General features: G+C 37.0%; 1 protein-coding gene across 3 annotated transcripts; it reads right to left on the reverse strand.

The window, feature by feature from the left end:
• Positions 1–350: 350 nt before the first annotated feature.
• Positions 351–19090, reverse strand: GUF1 (GTP binding elongation factor GUF1). Of its 3 annotated transcripts, XM_053941421.1 has the most exons (17): positions 18959–19090; positions 17736–17847; positions 16668–16816; positions 16392–16472; positions 15982–16059; positions 15063–15146; positions 14576–14640; positions 12586–12789; positions 10951–11090; positions 9660–9783; positions 9170–9302; positions 7692–7835; positions 6671–6804; positions 4715–4816; positions 2634–2753; positions 1722–1758; positions 351–705 (listed from the first exon to the last, which is right to left on the reverse strand). In XM_053941421.1, exons 1-17 carry the CDS (start codon positions 19088–19090, stop codon positions 568–570), a joined length of 1977 nt encoding a protein of 658 aa, XP_053797396.1. In that variant the 3' UTR covers positions 351–567. The 3 variants fall into 3 exon arrangements, with proteins under 3 accessions (XP_053797396.1, XP_053797398.1, XP_053797397.1); XM_053941422.1 differs by lacking the exon at positions 1722–1758 and having other exon boundaries at positions 588–705; positions 18959–19035; XM_053941423.1 differs by lacking the exons at positions 12586–12789; positions 14576–14640; positions 15063–15146; ... (3 more) ...; positions 17736–17847; positions 18959–19090 and adding an exon at positions 12098–12230.
• Between the last annotated feature and the right edge of the window lie 1548 nt (positions 19091–20638).

The raw sequence follows: 20638 nt of genomic DNA on the forward strand, positions 1-20638 counted from the left end.
GGTAAACTTACACACTTCAACTGGTTTAAAATAAACAGCATGGTAAATTTTAGAAGTTTTGTTTTTTTCATCTGATATGGTTTCCCAGCATCACGATTTCCTGACAACAGCAACTTTACAGAAAGTGATACAGGAAATAGCTTGATCCTTTTATGTCAACAGTTCAAACTTTAAAAGAAAAAAAACAAACCAATACAGCATTGTTTGTCTATATATACCTTTAAATTATTTTTATAACCTTTTGCCATATGGTTCCTTTCTATATATAGAGACTTGCAATGCAAAGAACCCCCAAAATTATATCAAGTGTTAAAAGTGTGAAAACAGTGGAATAAAATGAAAAAACAATATAATATGAACTTTTAGATGCAGTCAAGTAACTTTAATTTCATAATAATCTACAAATATATGTACATTTTTAAGTCAATTCATCTTCCCACATATACTATATTCATACCATTTACATTCAAGTATGTTCCCTCTCACAGTGATAAATCCCATATTAGCTCACTTTGCTACTGTCTGCAAAAAGCTGACATGATCTGGAAGATCAGATGTCACTGATCTCTATTTGTCAGTTTCTCTCTTTAGAACACGTATAAAGGCATCTCTTGGAACCTCAACATTGCCAATTTTTCTCATCAATTTCTTGCCTTCTGCTTGCCTCCTTAAAAGTTTCATTCTTCTTGTAATGTCACCACCATACTGTAAAAAAAAAAAAAAAAATTTACTAAGCCCAAACTACAACTGCAGCTACAGTACTTTCCAGCCACACAAAACTCAAGGGTTTAAAAATAGTCAGAAAGGCTGGTTATATTTTGACAAAAGATTACTTTATACTCCCAATAGTTTGGCCTAAAGGCCACTAATTAGAAAGAATAAGGAAGCAAATCAGCACATTAATTTGAACAACTGAGTGTTGAACTGTCAGGTAAATACATTCCTGTAAGCCTGGCTGACAGTAGACAACACATTAGATCCAAATCCCCTGGGAATAGGAGCAGGATACCAGCTCAGATACACTGTGGCATCTTGACTAGCACTAGGTGCTTACATCTAGAAAAATGACCTAAACCCTTGTATACTGTTGAGCAGATACCATCGCACAGCTGTGCTTAGCAGAATTCTACTGCAGTTGTGAGAAAGGGACACTTGTTTAATATTTCCAATATGTTCACTTCAGAGAGTTAAATCCAAGCTAAATAAGAGGTGTCACAGTTTTCCAATCACTTTGTTGAGTTTTGTCCTTAGTCAACTATTGCACATTTAAAGCTTTATTGCAATGTATTACTGCAAACCTAAGTAGAAGTCTAATCACAATCAAGTCTCAAAAGAAGCACATTTATATTTCCTTCTGTTGCATAAAAACCAGTTTAGGAAACATGAAGTTACCTGTATGCCTATGTACACACACACACACATTTACTGTGTGCCTACAACTATTAGAAAACGGTGAGGAGATGAAACAGACACTCAAAGTGTGTGACTGAAAACGCCATTACTTTATCTGATCCACTCTTCAAGCTGCAGCAAGAGGTTACAAGAGCTGGATTTTAAAATAAAAGCTAAAAAGTATCTCCTAGAATTCCACAGACACTTAGGAGCACAAACAGAATATGTCTTTGCTGGGTATCTAGGAAGAGAGGGTCATATCATCTTAGCAGGACTCTAAGGTTTACAAATGTCAGAAATGTGAAGAAAAGAGAAAAAAAATAACCTACACATTTTGCCACAACATTTTTTCTGTAAGGTTTCAGCCTGCAAAATAAAATAACACATACACCTTAAGATATTAGAACATCTGCATGTGAAGCTAAGTATTTGAGTTGTTAAAATGTTGTTTTGTACTAGTTTTGTAAGATGCTTTGGCATTATAACATTTTCAGGTTTTGTATACAAAAGATGAAGTTTTAAACAGAAGATATAATTCATGGTTTTCAATTCTAGAAACATCACTTAGGGCATATAATATGTACATAAAGAAATCACAGTCTTGGCATTTTATCTGGAATTTCTGCTATGACTCACAGGCAGTGTTACATCAATGTGTATATACATGTATAAACAAATTCGTACAGCACCTCTGCCTGAATTCTGACCTTTAATTATTTTACCACTATTTAAATCCTATTTAAATAGCAATAGAAAAATGTGATGAGAAACACAACATCAAGGAAATGGTTTACTTTAAAGAAGCTAGGAAAATATTTTTGTGTTCAGCTGCAACATATTTCCTTTGGAACAGCACAAATCAGCTATTTTTTTGCTGACTCTCATAGCAAAGTATTCCACAACTAGCTGATTTTTTTCAGTAGTAAGAAACTTTTTCCACTGCCAGAGGAAGTGGACACGTGTGGTGGAAGCTACACTTTATCCACTAAGTGCAATTCTGACCCCAAGCAATCTAAAATAAAAATACAATTTCTTTGTATAAATCTAAATGTCTAATCAATAGTCACTGCTCAAATGTGGTTTTTTTCTTCAAGTAGCATATATCAAGGAAAATACAACTTTATAGCAAAATCAATGTCCTGTAATGCATAAAACTAGGTAAGACTTCACAAGTCTGTATTTTACATATCTTTAAAATATGGACAGAAAAAAAACAAGGGGAATAGAAAAGCTTCACTTACGTTTCTCTTGCAATGATCTTCTTGCCAATGGCAGCCTGGATGGCTATTTCAAACAACTGCCTAGGAATAGTCTCTTTTAAACGTTCACACAGGAGTTTACCAGCAGCATAGGCTTTATCACTGAAAAAAAAAAAAGGTCAGCAACACTAAAAATATATCCATAAATCAATCTGTTTGATTGAAGGATTTTAATAGAGGTTTTTCTATTCTTAACTCAGAAGATAAGCTGATCAGATCAAATTTTACGTCTAATAAGTGGTCTCTGTGTGTCACCTGTTTCATGCTAACAGGTGATAAGACTGTATTAACCTCAGAATATAACATCATATAAAGTATTTATAAAAAACACCCTGATTATCCATCACAATGAAGACATTTTGAATACTGCCACAGCTTCAAGTGCAATTTTAAACTAGGTCAAGGAGAATTTTCATTGATCATGGGCTCAAGCCGTCAAAATATCCATATTACAGAATGCTTTCAAAGTCTGGGTTTGTATCATAAGAAAAAAATAAATTAACATACCCTTGTCATCTGCTAATAAAAATTATCTAACTATATTCAGCATCTGCATATGCTTCAGGTTTTGGAAAGAGAAAACAACAAAATGTCTAAAGAAGCTACTAACAGATACTTTCATAAGCCATTAGAAAGAAATGGGTCTATCTCTATAAAAATATCCATATTTAGCAGACATTTTTTATCAACATATATGTTTTCAAGTAGTGGCAATGTGACTCCTTGCTACCTGTATAGAGCAGACAGTTTAAACATGAAGTACTTAAGTCATGTTCATTGAGCATTACGGTTTTTAGAGGTACATATATTCACTTGTACAGTAAGAACAAATGATGACTATCTTAATACCAAGCTTACAGTAATCTCTGTAATGTTTTCTCTATAAATATAATTCAGCATAATTCTTACAGATGCAGTTTTTACAGTGGGAAGACTGAGAACACCTGCAGCAAAATCAAAATGACTGCAACTATGAGTTAAAAAAAAAACAAACCCACAACTGAAATCTAAAGCCTAAAGAAAGGCTGTCAGTTTTAGTGAGTAAAACAGTTCAGGGTACAGGTGAAATTGATCAAAAAATACATGCTAAAGCAATAACTAACTTTTGCAAAGTGGCCCACTCCATTTTGCATCTTTTCAGGTAGAATTATGCAAAATGCATTAACTAGTAATTGTATGCAAGACAGTCAGTCCCCTTCAGCCCCACGATCCTTCTGAACAAGGCAAGGGATTTATTTTCCTATGTCAGCCTTCTGGAGTTACAGAATTCTAAGGATTTCAAGATTGCAGTTATGCAAAAAATATGAAAATATACAAATACTTAACAACTACAAGTGTTTTAAGACGGAAAACCAAAAAAACCCAGAAAAGTAGGCATTATTGGAAAGGGATGCTGAAGTTACAGAAGGGAGCCTTGTAAAAACTTCGTGAGAAGATAGGGGACAGGCTGGAAACAGGAAAGGCATTATTCTCACCTCTAATGCCTGAAATGCTCATAGAAATGGAATCATTTTAGCAAAAAATTCTGAGGCAATTGTATCCAGTAAATATTTACATTCTCCTGATACTCTGTCTGGAAACAAGGTAACAACAAACCTCTATGGAACAGGAACTACTGGGAGAACAAAATCATTTCTTGTCAGTATTAAGCATCATAAATTATTCATCTGGCATCTCCTAGATTGGTATGCACTTAAATTTTTCCAGCCCTTTAGAAGACTGGCATTTTGCATTTCTTTCTCTCTGCCCTACATTTTCCACAAAAATATGATATCCAGTACTTAAGCTGAGAAAGGGAAGTAAAAAAATTGCTATTAATTATTTCCTAATTTTCATACTACAAAATGCTTCTCTTTTTCAGTGGTAATGAAGGTGGTCATATGGAAAAATCTTCAGTGCAAATCTTCAAACAGATTTGTCATATTAAGAGTAACACATACACCTAGAGTAATTTAGAATCATATAAACATTTAGGCCAGAAAAGACCTTAAGATCATCAAGTCCTATTAACAGACAATGTTTTCATTGTTATTCCTTTTGAATAAGGGATCCAGTAAACCTACTTGTGTATGATAGTTGCCAGTTCTTCAACTGGATTTCCGTTTACAAGAATATCCATTTTGATTAGGTCTGCTGATTGGTAACCTGCATCTTCATAATCAAAACTAAAAAAATAAAAGCAGTTCAAAAATTAGTCATGATCTTGTATAAATTATATTTTGCATTCTTTGTTCCATAGATTTTATAGACATATTTCTTAATAAAACACTTGAACTTTTTAATATAATGGGAGTACAGTTTTTGGAAGTCTCTCAGTACATCTTCACACTAGAAATGTACTGCACGTAATGTCCCCTCAATGCAGAAAGATGTCATGTTGACTTTAAGGATGTCTTTCCAATCTAATGAGCAATTAGAAATCTACATGCTTAATGCAGTCTTAAAGAACCCTTCAACACAGCTTTTGAACACTCAATGTCCTGAATGTCACAGGAATCAAACACCAATCCAGGACTGTCTTCTTTTCATCCTCTCATTTGACAAACTTTTTATGTGACCCCTATTATCACTGTCTCTGACAATTAAGTTTTTCACTTAGTTTCCAAACCGGATTTTTTCTTTGGTAGGTGTGGGCTTTGCTGTCTGTGTGGTAGTTTGCAAAAATTCTTAAAATAGAAGAGATGCAGAGGTGATGTATGCAATAGATAGATGACAGACAGAGATTAGATAGACAGATAGACAGACAGATGGATCTTGTGTGTAAGTATAATTGTGGAGGATCATCAATATCACTGTAATGGGGTCAAATCTGAAATACTAGAAAAGGGGGGGGGGGAATCCTTCAAGATTATTTCAAAGTACTTCTATCTTAGTTTGATTAATAACCACAGATGTGTGAATGGATCCATATAACAGAAATATCATTACCGAGAGCGCTACATACACAAGCTGTATTAAGGAGTCAATTAGGAAATAAAAACTAATAAATAAATAAGATAATTCAACATCGTTGGTAATCATCCTTGAATCAAAGGAAAGCCAGCATAATTCTGCTAATGAGATAGGTTCTTGATACACAGGTTAGGTTTTATGTAGTCGGGGAGCTAGATCCAGAGAGGAAATTCAAAATTTCCATCCCTCTGTTTCTTCTACCGTGCCTCTCTGCTTTTGTTTATGCTTTTGCTGCATATATATAAAAACCTGGGCAAGACGTGTCTTACTTACATTTGTAAGACATAATTAAAGAAAACATAATCTTAAAGTAAATTCAGTCCTTCAATCAAATTCATTTTTATGTTAATAAAATAAGTAATGTAATTAGGTATACTAGTTCCTATTGTATAACATACCAGGTTTTGAGCCTCCTGGGGCACAAGCTCATCGCCATGCAACATTTTCCCTTCCATTAAACTCACAAAGGCTCTTCACAAACATCTGAGCACTATACTAGACTATGAATTCATAGCAGCGACCCACAACAGAAAATTTTGTCTCAAAATACACATGATTTTCTTTTTTCACATAATAAAACAGGTATGTTAAGTAAGTACTGTTTGTTTTAAATACCACATTGTTTTTACTAGCTTTAAACAATCAATGTGGTTATTTTCCTTTTTCCACCAAGAGCCAGTTCATACAGTAAGTAGTACAGTTTCAGTGATTCCATTGAAAAAAATTGTACAATGTCACTTCAGACAAGGACAGACCATTTAGGTCTTACTCATATAGACGAGCCAGTGCCACTCCAGAGGGTGCCCTTGAAAAATACACGCACTGCCAAAGACAACAATTATTAGGTAGTGATGGACTTTTCATGTTTTTCAGACTTATTTCCATCAATTTTCACAGTGAATCTAATCCATTCAAGGTGAAGAGAGACTAGATTTACAGCACCACCATAAAGGAATATTCTTTACTTGTGCCCTTCCACAGCTGTTCTTCAGGCTTTTCTTTACCATACCACCCACTTCAGGGTCCAGGGTGGGAGAAGGAGAAGGGAGAACAGGGGAGGTAGTTACCTTGCATAGCCAGAAGACAGAGACTTAAGAGCATCATAAAAATCCACCACAATCTCATTCAGTGGAAAGAGGTATTTTAGCATAACCCTGTTTTCATCAATGTAAAACATATCTTTCTGGACTGCCCTACGATCCTAGACAAATAAAAATTGTTTTAGTTTCCCTTGAAATTTTCTACAAAAAATACAAAGCAAATTAAAATGAACAGCAATCAAGCTACACAAGAGAATTCCTGTACTTAAGCCCCAAAGTAACTTTCTTATTGGTAGTTCACTGAAGTCCCAGGACAAACTGCAGCACTATAACAAATGAAATGGTTACAACTAATGCTGAATTTCTGAAATCCTTCACAGCTTCTGCTCACTGCTGCCACAGTAGGACTTGCAGGCTCATCTTCTTTCCTCCCAGAAGGGTGTTCTTAAAGTTCTTTTAGAAATTCTTTTTAATAGCTTTTATTCTTCACTGTACTGCTTTGTATTATGCATTTTGGAATGTTAAAAGCCAAGAAAATATTGTGAAGAAATAATATAAACACAATATGCATGGCAGTTAAAACATTTTCAATTAGAAGTATTCCAAATACAGTTAGACAAATTTGGCCATTGCTATCTTAAATTTACTTTCAGTGAAGTACTGAAAAAAGTACATGGGCACACAGTCAGAAGCATTGGCAGAAGTTCTATTCCCATGAATATACTTCTAAAAAAACAATACATCTTATTCCCTTGCTTCAGACTCCATTCATTCAGGAGACCAGAACTAGCTATGAATTAGTCTAGTACAGACCAAGCACTTTGTTGTCATTGAAATTCATGATTAACTATTCAGTTTATGGATTCTGTAGTTCAGAATTTTACAAATAAAATGTTAAAAATTATTTTATCTTTGAAAAGTATTCAATAATTACTTCAAAGACACTATTTAAGTAGTAATATCTATTATCATACTATCTTGTCTTCACTTTAAGTATGAGGTGAAGAGCTTAAAAATGCAAAAGACAAAATTAAAATTATACACCAACCTGACACAAGGCGATTATTTTCCCAATATATTCCTGAGGTGTTACAATAGTACCAAGAACAGTTGGCTCCAAATACTCTGATACTGAAAGTTTATCAGGAAACTGAGCAGGGTTGATAATAGTAATCTGGTCTTTTCCATACTCCTGAAAACAAACAAATAAACCAGATACTGTAATTTTAAAAGTAAGTAAAATGAACAGCAAAAGAGACAAATACAGCATTGAACAAATGCTAAAAAATGTTTCAATTGCCTGAAAACATGGTGCATTATGCAACCGAAGTTTAAACCAAGGACGATTTTAGAAGAGATTTTTATAAAACATATAGAAGTCCATTATCAGCATATCCTTAAATATCATCATTAGCTTTTTACTTGGGAAATGATAGAAATGCAAAAAACCTTTCTATCCATCTTTCCAGGTCTCTCTCTCCCTGTAAATTGAGGATTTTCCTTTTTACTTCATCCTGATCCTCTAACTTAGTATTACACAGCTTCAACAGAAGACCTGCTCTAAATATTTTAGAGTTCAGTGGTGGGGACCTTCTTCTCTAAGAACTTTGGGTTCAGGCTCCCTCACATGCTGAAGTGGATTTAGAAATGAAGTTTTTGATTTCTGTGTAAGTGCTTTCATTACCTACTTTTTTGAGTCCAACATCCCAGTAAGAGCTGGAGTTACCCTTCCAAGGTAAAAGGAAGGTTATGCTGCTTATTGTGTAAATGCAACTTCCCTCTCCTCCAAAGCAAGTGATTACATCATTCCCACTGACAGGGACCCAACTTCCAGCATTGTTTGAAAAGAATCCCACATCAACAGTCCGGAATCACGCACCAAAGGTGTCAGCTACTTCATTCAGCTGTTACACTGTCTGAGTAAGAAACCAAAACAACCAGAGAGATATAAAAGGTCTATGCCTCACACCTTGCAAGTACAGAAATCTTTCTTATACAAGTTTTTAGTAACTTCCAGAACAATCAGCCAATTTGCAGCCTCCTCTGTCAGCAGGTGCTCTAAGTCTACCTCTTTCTCTCTCTAAAACTCAAACACAGCAATTCTACTTGTACCCAGTTTAATGAAGTTAGCACATGCCCATTTAATTGTGATCAAAAAATCTCTCTTTCACCAGCCCCTGCCAATCTACAGTATCATGACAAGCTATTCCTAGACACGTTCATGTTTTCTGACAGATGAAGCCTGGAAGATTATTTCACCTGCTTTTAATGCAGTCCAGTAGTAAGCACTTAAAAGAATACAGCAAGATATGTGTCCTATACTCCCATTTTCAAAGTATAAGACATAAAAAGAGAGTGCTTGAAATGAAATGGGAAAGAGCAGTCAACATCCACAAGAAAATTAAAAATTATTTAAGTAATATACTGGTGTTTCTAATGCTTACTATAAAATACAGTACTCACCTACATTTAAAAAGAGACTCTAGATGTTATATTTACATAATTTTTTAAATGAATTTAACATACCTTTATCAACTTTGCTGAGGAAAGAACAGCTTTATATGGAACTGTCGGAGCAGTCAAAATAACAGACATGTTATACTCTTGCTCCAAACGTTGATTAAAGACTTCCATATGTAGAAGACCAAGGAAGCCCAATCTGGAAAATAAATACCCTGTTGGTAAAAGTATTTGTGTATTCCCTAGAATTTCAGAGTGGTCTTTTTCCCACTCTCCAGCAAGTTTACAGTGCTAGTATCAGGCAGAGCAAACAACGTTCAAGGGACAAATAATTCCACAGTTGAATTAAGTCTTCGAGAACAAAAACTATTAATCACAAAAAATTTCATTCTCTGTGCAATCAGAAAATGTAAAAAAATCATATGCTTTTGATCTTTATCATTAATTTGAATTACAGCTTCTAATTTTGAATTAAGTTTAATTCTACCTTCAGTTTATTTAAACATGCATTAACTTATGAACGCTTTCAAAAATGAAAGCAGCACAAAAACCTCACCTCCATCCAGCTCCTAAGGCAAGGCTACTGTCACGATGAACAGTTACACTGGAGTCATTCAATGTCAGCCTTTCCAAAGCACTTTTGAGATTATTATATTCTGTTTGATCTATTGGATACATTCCTGTCAAAATAGATTAAATAGATTAAATAGAAGTGATGTGACAGAGAGCTCTAGCTATGGTCTACCTGGCTTTCAAATATGCCACTTGGAGTTAACAGAGTAATAAAATCAGGAATAGTTACTTTCTGCTCCATCAGTTTTAAATGTGAAAAACAACATGAGGATTCTTTATTCCTCAAAAAAAAATTAGTCAAAACATAAAACTGTTTTAGATTACTTCAGAATTAGCATCTAAACCGTAATGGTAGAATCACTGTACTCATCTAATCATTCACATTTGTGGAAGATTCACAGTTGAGTATAACTACAGTTTTGCAGTGTAAATGTATAGACTTTACTGAGATGTTCCCTCAAAGCTAAGAGTGAGTAAAAAATAAAAGCATCATTTCAAAATTGCTTTCGAAATTAATAAAAACAGCTGTTTGTATAACTACTGCCTGAAATAGATTCTACTGTACCACTTTTCACATCTTTGTATGCTCAGAAAATGTCATCTACATCAAGAAGCAACACACATGCACACAAAAACATTTACAAGATTAGACTTTTCAACAGTCACTGAGAGACTGCCTAGTCTCCATGAGACAGTTCAAGTGAGTTTTACACACTGCTTCACAACAGGTCTAGAAAATTAGTTAAATTATTAAATTATTTACAGAATTTTTTATAAAGCCACCTTCTGTAGTATTTGTAGTAGTTACTGAAGCTAGTGGCAACAGCTCAACAGAACTATTCAAGCTCAGAAAGTCAAATATTTTACAGGATCATTCTGCATATTAGCTCTGACAGTTTACCATGTTTAACAAAAATGAAACAGCTGCTAAATTTTAAAAGAAGAAAAACCAACACAATAATTACAGAAACCTAATTATCAAGACAAATAATTCCCTCTTTTTTTTAAATTTCAACCCTTCTTTCCCAGCCATTAAGAGTTTACTGGCATTAGAAACAATAATCATGTTTGTGTTGTATTCATGTAAAATTAGTCAGCATTTATTACTAATCCTGTTAAGTCACAGGGAAAATACAAATCTACATAAATGACACACCTCGGCTAAAATTCTAATCCTCCCAACTCTAAATGTATTTGTCTTCTTTTAAAAGCTCTAACAGCTCTTGCTCTTGTCCATGGAAAAAAGTAACTCCACTTTATACTGATTATCTCACCTGCAAAAACCATTGGCTTCGCTGACTTAAAGCCAGGCAAAGGCTCCACTGGCTGTTTATACAAAAACAGTGTGTCTCCTATTTGGGCTTCCGTTACTTCTTTCATTCCAGCAATCAGGTACCCCACCTGTCCTGCATAGCTAAATAAAATTGTTATTATATGGACATGATTGTTGGCATTAGCAGTATTTCTACTATTTTCCTACTTGATTTAGCCCAGCCAGAAATTCAAATAAATCACCCCTTAAAAGCCCATATCCAATGTCCAGAAGTGAGATTTAAGTTGTTTCACCTCTGAGTTGTGAACAGTCTCAACTGGTTCTTTTTCTGAACAGTACATTTATGATCCTGGATTTTGAATATGGTGTTGCTCCCAGTTTAAAAGCTGGAGCTAGACCCTTGAGAAGCTCCTAAGACAAAGAAACTAGAACAGTTCCCAGCTGCCAGCACAGCAAGTTTCATATACTAGCAGGATGAAACTAGACAAACACTTTTCATCAGCACATTATGCTAATAGGAGGGGAATACATGGTAAATATTGAGTAAAACACAGTGTACTGGTTTTGGCTGGGATGGAGTAACTTTCTTCAAAGCAGCCTTGTATGAAGCTGTGCTTTGGAATTGTGACTAAAACAAGTGTTGATAACATACCAATGTTTAGGTATTGCTGAACAAGCCCTCTGGGTTTCTCACTGTGCCCCTGCAAGCAAACAGACTAGGAGTGTGCAAGAGACTGGGAGGTGACACAGCCAGGACAACAGTCTCAAACTGGCCAAAAGGGCAATCCACACCACAGATCATCATGCTTAGCAATAAAAAAGAAGTGTAGTCTTTCCAAGACTTCTACTTGTAGACTAGCAGGACATCAGTCTGCTTGTGGAAAGTGGTGAATAATGGACTGTTTTTGCATCACTTGTTTTTATTAATTTTTTTTCTCCTTCATTTATTAAACTGTCTTTATCTCAATCCACAAGTACCTCCTCAGTTCTCATCCTGCTAGGGTTGGAGAGTGAGCAGGGGGCTGGCTGGGTTGCTGGCTGGGTTCAACCCACCAGACACAGTAATGTAACCTAAGAATGCCCCCAATAAAGTTATTAATATGTATTTGGTTGCAAACTGGTAAAACTTCTCCACTCATTCTAAGTACCTGATTTTCTTCCCACTGCTGCCATTGAGAAGCCAGTTTCTGGAAGCTGTTGCATTCATGGATTTTAAGTTTTCCACCCTCAAAATATGCTGCAGCAATAACTAAGATGAAGCCCCATTCCCTTCCACTCTCAAACAAGGCAGCTCCTAGAAATAAATTGGACAGCTGAATAAGAATAGAACACTAGCCTTTAATCACCTAGCTGTCCGTATGTTCCATGTAGTACAGAAGATAATGGATTCCTCCCACAACAATGCCCAAAAAGCAAACCCTAAAACCTTCTGCCTCAGCGTGCCCAAAATAAAAAATGACACAGAGCATTAAACTGCAAACAGTAATTATTAAAAAAACACACCACCAAAGAACAAGAACAAAAACCTAGACATCTCCCAGTTTTTACCTCTCACAGCGAAAAACATACAGAAATGCAGGACATTGTAGCTTACCCCAACAGATGATTTGTTCCACTGTAAGAAGTTTTTACTTACAGTTTATGTGTTGGCTGTTCCTCTGGAGTCAAAATTCCAACTTCATTAACTTCATATCTTTTCTTAGTGTGTGCAGACACAATTTTCTGTCCTTTTGCGATCTCCCCACCAAAAAGCGCAATGTTAGCTATGACACCTCGGTAGTGGTCAAAGGTAGAGTCAAATACTAAGGCTTTCAATGGCTCAGCAGTATTACATTGGGGTCTGTCACCAAAAAAATTAGAACAATGTATTATACAGTGTGTTTTCATTCAGTATTGAATGAGCAAGCATGCCCACCCCAAAGACTTTCACAGAATCATACCAGGTTGGAAGAGATTTCCAGTATCACCTGATCCAACTTTTCTTGGCAAAAACACAGGCTTAACAAGATGGCCCAGCACCCTGCCCAAACAAACCAGAGAGTGTCCAATGGTGTGGAATCCACCACTTTCCTGGAAAGATTATTCCAACAGCTCTTTGTAGCTACTGTTTAAATACCAGAACACGACAAAAAGGTCTTCCTTCAGACTTCTTTTCTCAAGGCTGAACAAGTCCATTTTTCTCAGCCTTTCCTTAAAGGGCAGGCTGCCCAGTCTTTTGATCATCTCTGTGGCTCTTCTGTGGCCCTCTTCAGCCTGTCCACATTTTCTACACAAGAAGGGACCAAAACCGAACACAGTATTCCAGGTATGGACTGACCACCACTGAGCAGAGTGGAATAAGACTTTTTCATCTCTGCTGTTGATATCCTTGTTGAGTCAACCCAGCATGCTGCTGTCTTTCTTTGCTGCAGCAGCACACTGTTCACTCATAGGGACTTTGTTGTCCGCAAAGACCTCTGGGTCCATTTCCACAGAGCTGCTCCCCAGCTAGGTAGATTCCAGCCAGTGCTGTGCTCCTGAATTATGTATTCCCAGGTGCAAGGCCTTTGCCTCTGTTGAATTTCATAAGGTTCTTGTTAGCCCACTCTTCCAGCAAAGTTCCTCCCCCTTTCTGAAGTGTCTATTTCCCCTCTCAGTTTGGTATCACTGTAAACTTCACTAGGGTACACATCCCAACTTCCAGATCACTTATGATGATAATAAATAGCATTGAACCCACCGTGGAACCCTGACAGACCCTACTTGTGGCCAGGCTGAAAAGGAGCTATTTACCACCACCCTCTGGGTGCAGCCTGTCAGACAGTTCCCAGACCCACTCCAGACTGTAATACATTGGTTTCTCCAGGAGTCTCTGAGAAACCTTATCAAAAACCTTAAAGATCCAGGTAAAGAGAAACCCAGGTTGCCAGTGTCACTCACACTACACAGCAGGTTACTCTGCTGTAGAAGGTGATCAGGTTTGTCAAGCACAATACGCCCTTGGCAAATCCCTGCTCACTTTTCCCAATCACTTACTTGGTCTGACTTGTCATAGCCCCAGGAGGATTTGTTCCATACCATTTCCAGGGACTGCAATAAGACTGATGGGCCTATAAATTCCTGGATCCTCCCTCAAGCTCTTCCTTGTAAATTGGACATTAGCATTCTTCCAGTCTTCTGGGATGTCCCCTGATATCCATCACTTCTCAAAAGATTATGAAGAGCAGCTTTGCACAGACACAGCCAGCTCTCCTTCAATCCTCAGATGGATACTATCAGGGCCAATGGATGCACAGGGGTCAGGCTCCTGTAATAGTTCACATACCAACTCCTTCTTTGCTGACAGTGGGTCTGTGCATCAACCTGCATTTTTGCTCCCCAGGCTTAAAGCCCAACACTGCTGGAAAAGACAGAGGTAAAGAAAATGTCCCTCTGCTTTTCAGCCTCACTGGTGACTAATTCATCTCTCCTGTTTAAGCACAAGTCACTATTTTCCTTCTGTTTCTCCTACATCTCTCTATAAAATATTTTCTTTAAATTAGATGCCTATTAAGTGTAAAACTACTGCCAATACCATATAAATGCAACTCATGATTTTCTAATTACTTTATAAGATTAATTAGATACATAATTAAATACAGACTTACGGTGGGATCTTCTCAATGACCTTTTGAAGAACTTTTTCAACATTTGTTCCTTGTTTAGCAGAAATCTAAAACAAATCCAACAACAACTTTATAAGACATGTCTTACACTTATTTAAATAGTGTAATGTTTACTTAGACAGTTTGGGTGGCACCCATAAAAGCACTCAAAAGGAGACTCTAGAATGCTCTTACTAAGAAATACTGTTTTTTCTTTTGTGAATGGCAATTATTTTTATGATAGAAACAAATACTATTTATGGATTGACAGTGAGAAATAATTTAAAATCCCAGATTCCATTCCTCAAAAAATACTAGAATCTTTAGCTGACAGTTATTTTCTCCACTCTTAGAGGAGACAAAATTTAAAGAAATTCTTACGTCAGACAAGAACAGGCAGACAGATAGCACTCTCTTAATTTACAACATGTGCATGTCACTCATTAGTTAGTTATATTATCAGTCATGTTATAAAACTTAAAGATCTTACCCTTATACATTCATCTGTAGGGATATCAAACAGCTTCTCAATTTGTTTTTCAACTCTTTCAGGGTCTGCATTTTTCAAGTCAATCTACAAAACAACAAACTGCTAAATATACAAGCAATCACACCTCCCACATCATCCAGTACTGTAGCTTTCAAAAGTACAACAAAGAACCTTTATGTATTTATGAGTAAAGATGAGTTGCCCATCTTTAGGAAAAGATCAATATTCATTCTATAAAGTCTTCCTTTATTGATTTTGGGAAGGATCCCATCTGTAACCAGTTTAGTTTTGGCTTGTTTAATTAGGGAAAACACCTTTGTCCAAAAGTTGGTAAAAATATTTAGTTTACAAAGTAATTTGAAATCATTAAGTGCTACCTACACTGTTTATATGATCACATATTAAGTACAATATAAATCTACAAAAAGCAATTATCATAAGCTGAGCAGTAATTAATCTTGTGATTCCAATAACACAGCTCTCGAAATTGCATAGAAAGTAATGCTTAGAATTTCATTTAAAATTAAGACTCCACATTTTAAATATTGATATTTTAAATATTGATAAATATTTAAATATGTCGTTTCCTCAATATTAATGAACTTTTAACATCACCAATTCCAACCATAAACCCAGCACTGCAAAGTCCACCACTAAGCACATCCTTAAGTGCTACATTTTTAAATACCTAAATGTATTTCATGAAATTAAAAATTTCACAGCAGTTACTGTAAAATTTTACACACACAGCAAATACAGAAAATTTCTATTACATTCTAGTAATGTTATATTTAAATCCTATAAATATTATAATAACTTTCTTTGTTATGTACTTCTCTTTAAGGTTACATTTCTTATCAGCACTATACACATTTAAACAACACAAGTATTTAACAGAAAACACTAAAAACTTTATTACCTTGTTAATGACAGGTATTACTGAAAGCTGTGCTTCAAAGGCGAGATAGAAGTTTGCCACTGTCTGAGCCTGAATACCCTAGAAAATAACATTGTAAAGTTTAACACAGAAACCGTCTCAGTTTTGGTGTGGTTCTGGGGAGTATCTTTAGGCATACTATACAATTTAAGATTACTTTGCTATTCTATCAACTCTTTCATTTAGGAGATGGGTAAGATAACTGATTATAAGCAATTGCTTTAAAATTACATTATTCTTTTTCTGCAAGGCAATACTTTCATGGAGATAGACCAGGGGCAAAAAAAAAAAAAAAAAAGCCAGAAAAACTAAAAAAACCCCACAACCTAGTTTCCCTCTAGCTTAAGGAAATCCTGAAATACTAAATAGAAAGGAAGAATTAAGTACTACACCTCATTTGCATCCACTACAAGTATGACACCTTGACAGGCAGATAGTGACCGTGATACTTCATAGCTGAAATCTACATGGCCCTATGGAGAAAACAAATGTTTACAATTTCAGGTAATTTTGCAAAGATTTCTGTACAACGATGTTTCCATTTGTATATAAGTTCACATCCTTATAAAAAAGCAATTGAATAAACACAGGGAGCCAGAAATCTCCTACTTTTAACTATAAAGACATTTAGATTTGTGTGATTTCAACACTGTTTATATTTAACTTACTGGTGTGTCAATAAGATTTAAGAGATAGTTTATTCCTTCATGATTGTAAAAGAGAGATGCAGATTGGGCTTTAACTGTAATTCCCCTTTCACGTTCCACTTGAAGTTTATCCAGCACTTGTTTATTACGGTCAGTTTTAGAAATTGTTCCTAAAAATAAGAAAAAAAAGTTTTATTACCTAATTTACTACATAAATCTTGCAAATGCCATTAACTTTTGGTTAAAAGTTAACAAAGAGCAAATGAAGCTTTCCCATACAATTAAGCTAAATAAAGATTTTCAATCAAAAACAAAACAGTGCATCAACTCTTTACATTTGTCAAATGAAGTTTACACAATAAAGTTACATAAAATACTATCCTGAATAAGCAGGATAAAAAACATCATCTAAGAGATTAAGAAGAAGAAAAAATTCCCTTGAATTGTAAATAATCTTGATACTTAAGTAAACTTCCCCTCCTATCACTGAAGAAGAGTGGCCCACAGCTCTAAAATCAATCTCAAGTGCCAGATGAGCATTAGCATAAAGTGACAGACCTGAATTCAAAATCCCATTCTAGCACAGGCATCAGGCAAAAATGCTCATAGTGATACATGGGAGGTAATCATAAAAAATAGCTTCGATCTGAAGTTTCTCTCCCTGGTTTTTTTTCACTCACCCTCAAATGAGAGTCCAGAATTCCCAGGTCATGACAGTCCCGCCCCTTCTGTCCACCTCAACCACCAGCAGTAAACATCATAAACTTAACATGCACTGTTCTAATGGATGACTGGTTAGAATGACAGGAGTGACATCTTGAACAAGGAAGATGTTGAAAAAAGGAACATCCTGAAACTCCATTTGTCTCTTTCCAAAATACTCTTCTCTAATGAATTACATACACTTCCTTATGCAGATCTCAACCACAAAGTCCATGTATCTGTAACACTACATAGCTGAGAGCTTAAAAGCACAAGCAACACTAGAAGAGCAAAAATATTAGAAATTTTAGTAACAATCAATGGTACAGAAACTTAAGATGCCACCTTCCATGTCAGGAAAAGGTAATATAAAATGAGAATGCTTACCTGTAATTTCCAGCAATCTGTCTGCTAGTGTACTTTTGCCATGATCTACATGAGCTATAATACTGAAGTTTCTAATGCTTTCAACAGGATACGCTGCCATATCTAATTTTTCCTGAAAAACAGGAATTTCTTTTCATAAGTCAAGGTTACAGTCTCTATATAGCATATGACCTGGCCTTTAAAAAACCAAATTAATTATTTTAATGCTTTTTCTCTAGAAGAAGCACAAGTTGAACAGAGATACAAAAGCCTGAATGGTCACCATTGTTTAAAATGTCATTGTTTAGTCATATAGACACATGTACTCTTTTATCACTAAACAACCACGAACTATGCTGAAAAAAAGTATTATGTTCCTATGTACATAGAGAGCCAGAAAACTTTGTTTTACAGTTTCACATTGTCAAACTACTAAACTTAAGGATTAAAAAAACTGGATTCAGAGGGCCATTAAGGACATGAGTCTTCACAAGCATGATATGAATGCAGAGCCATTATCCAGAGACTCAGCGAGTAGTGACCTTATCATAAGGAGCAAGCAGACAGTGAAAAAGGATGCTATAGTGTGCAAGAAGCCAATCCACACACAAAAGTCAAAGCATTTTATTTAGTTACAGTTCTATGCAGAAAGAGGCACTTGGTGGAAAATCCACAAAGTCAGCAAACAACTACCAAAACTTTATACTCTTCATACATTTTACCAAACAAAGGCATACACTTCCTAAAAGTTACATAGTTGTCTTTTAATTCAGATTATGTTGGTTAAATGATTCCCTCACTTCTTATGCTAGTTAGCCAGCATGGTCTCCTTCTCTTGAGTTGGTGGGTTTCCTGCTGCCGTGATCGTCCCCTGCCAGAACTACCTTTCTGCACAGCCAGAGCCGATTTCAGCACACTTGCCGAGTTGGCTTTGCTAGCTCCTTACTTATCCTGGGAGTTCTGTCAAATGTTCTCTGGCCCGTGAATTCTGCATTCTTTGTGCCGCTACTAACAGTATATCCTTCTCTCCAAGCTCTGTTAACCTGTCCCTAGAACTGAGATGACTGAAACATGTCAAGCCCTACACCTTAGCAAGGCAATTCTACCACGGACTAACGCGTCCTTCTCCCTCCAGGACGCCAGCGCGGGCTGCCTGGCAATGCCGCGAGTCCCAGGGGGCCGGCAGGAGCCGGCCTCGGGCAGGAGCCGGCCTCGGGCAGGAGCCGGCCTCGGGCAGGACTCACCTTGCCGCGGCAGCTGTAGGGCCGCCCGCACGCCGCGGGCAGCCAGGCCGGACGGCAGAGCGGGCCGGCGGCGGGGCAGGGGCTCGGCAGCCTCGGCCCCCAGCGCAGGGCCGCCCTGCCGGCGAGGGCCATGGCGCTGGCAGCAGCTCCGCTCCGCTCCGCTCCGCTCAGTTCAGCCCAACCCAGCCCAGCCGGCCGCGGCCCGCCGCCCTCAGGCCGCGCCGGGCGTGGCGCGCAGGGCGGGCGCAGCGCCCCGGAAGGGACGGGACGGAGGCGGCGGCCGCGCTGTGACGCGACGGGAGCGCTGCCGGGGCAGTCGGAGCGAGGGACACTGGTGCTGGGAGTTGCTGCTCTGCTGGCACTACTGACGGGTGTATTGTGTGGCATGCCGGCTGCTCTGCTGGCGTCTGGCTGTTGTGGCCGTCCGAGCTGCGCTTTGTTAAATTCTGGAAGCAGAAGAATGTTGTCGTATTCTCAGATGCGTTTTCCGTGTGTTGCTCTTCATCACAGTCTTTGCGGGTCTTCCAGATATTTTTCTAGCTTGTATCGTTCCTAGTTTGGCGTTTATAGGTGATCGCATATTCCTCTGTTTTTCTTTCTTGAAATTTTTGCATTAAGGTTTCACAGGCCTGGGAAAACATGCAGGCAAGAGTCACTGTTCTCTTTACATATATTGGCGCCTCCTTTCTCTTTTGTTCAGTCTAATTAAGATTTCAGCTGTAGCTATGTAAAATATTTCAGAAAAGCCAGCAGACCACTTAGCTAAGAAAACTGCCAATATTTAATCAGATTCACACTCTAGAGATGTGCCAAATAAAGCAAGACAGTAAATTTTGAGGGCAAAATCATTTAAAGGAGGTTTAATTTCAGGATATAAGTATAAAACTCGTAGTCCTTTTTAAGTGAGAAGGATTTGGTCTCAAAAGGATGCATAAAAGTGATAGGTAGTGCAGACAGCAGGAGTTCCATGTAAAATGACTTAGGATTGTGCAGTGATGAATTTGCTAATGTAGTTCACTGCTGGGCTGATCCGATGGAATTTGGGTAGTAATAGACAAAGACAGTCTTTTGGCAAATTCATGGAAATGTATAGAGAAGGAGAAGTATGTCCCTGAATGGTGAATGAATGCAACAGGAACCAAGAATCCAAAGCTGTGATCCAGAGCAGGTGTATGAGTATAGGAGGTGTATTTGGAGGAAAACATTCTCCCTGCTGCACACAGATTAAGTTTGATGCACTGTAGGTATTGGCTTACCTGTGTGCTCTAGCAGAGAACACCAATACATGGCAATACTATCATTCCTAAAGGGATAATTGTCTTCACTGTCCTAAGTTACGTGAATATCAAAAAATCTAAGAAGGTGCTCTTTTACCAGGAATTAAACGAATATGCTTTACATACTGTGTTAAAGAGAGAGCACTCTCTTTAGCACTGAGCAATTTATATAGATGGCAGATTTCAGCAATTCCAGAACAGCAGCAGCAGGGGTAGCTAAACCACATGTTCACACTACCAGGACATGTAGGGACATGCAAAATCATATAGTCTCAAAAATAACTAAAAAGCATAATTCAAACCAAATAGGTTGCATTTGAACTCCATATCTACACCTTAGAGAACAAAGGCTTGTGTTTGCACCACATGCACACTCAGCTGGTTGGATTCAAGGAGCTGTGCT

This window comes from Vidua chalybeata, chromosome 4 (assembly GCF_026979565.1).
Source record: "Vidua chalybeata isolate OUT-0048 chromosome 4, bVidCha1 merged haplotype, whole genome shotgun sequence".
Taxonomy (NCBI): Eukaryota; Metazoa; Chordata; class Aves; order Passeriformes; family Viduidae; genus Vidua; species Vidua chalybeata.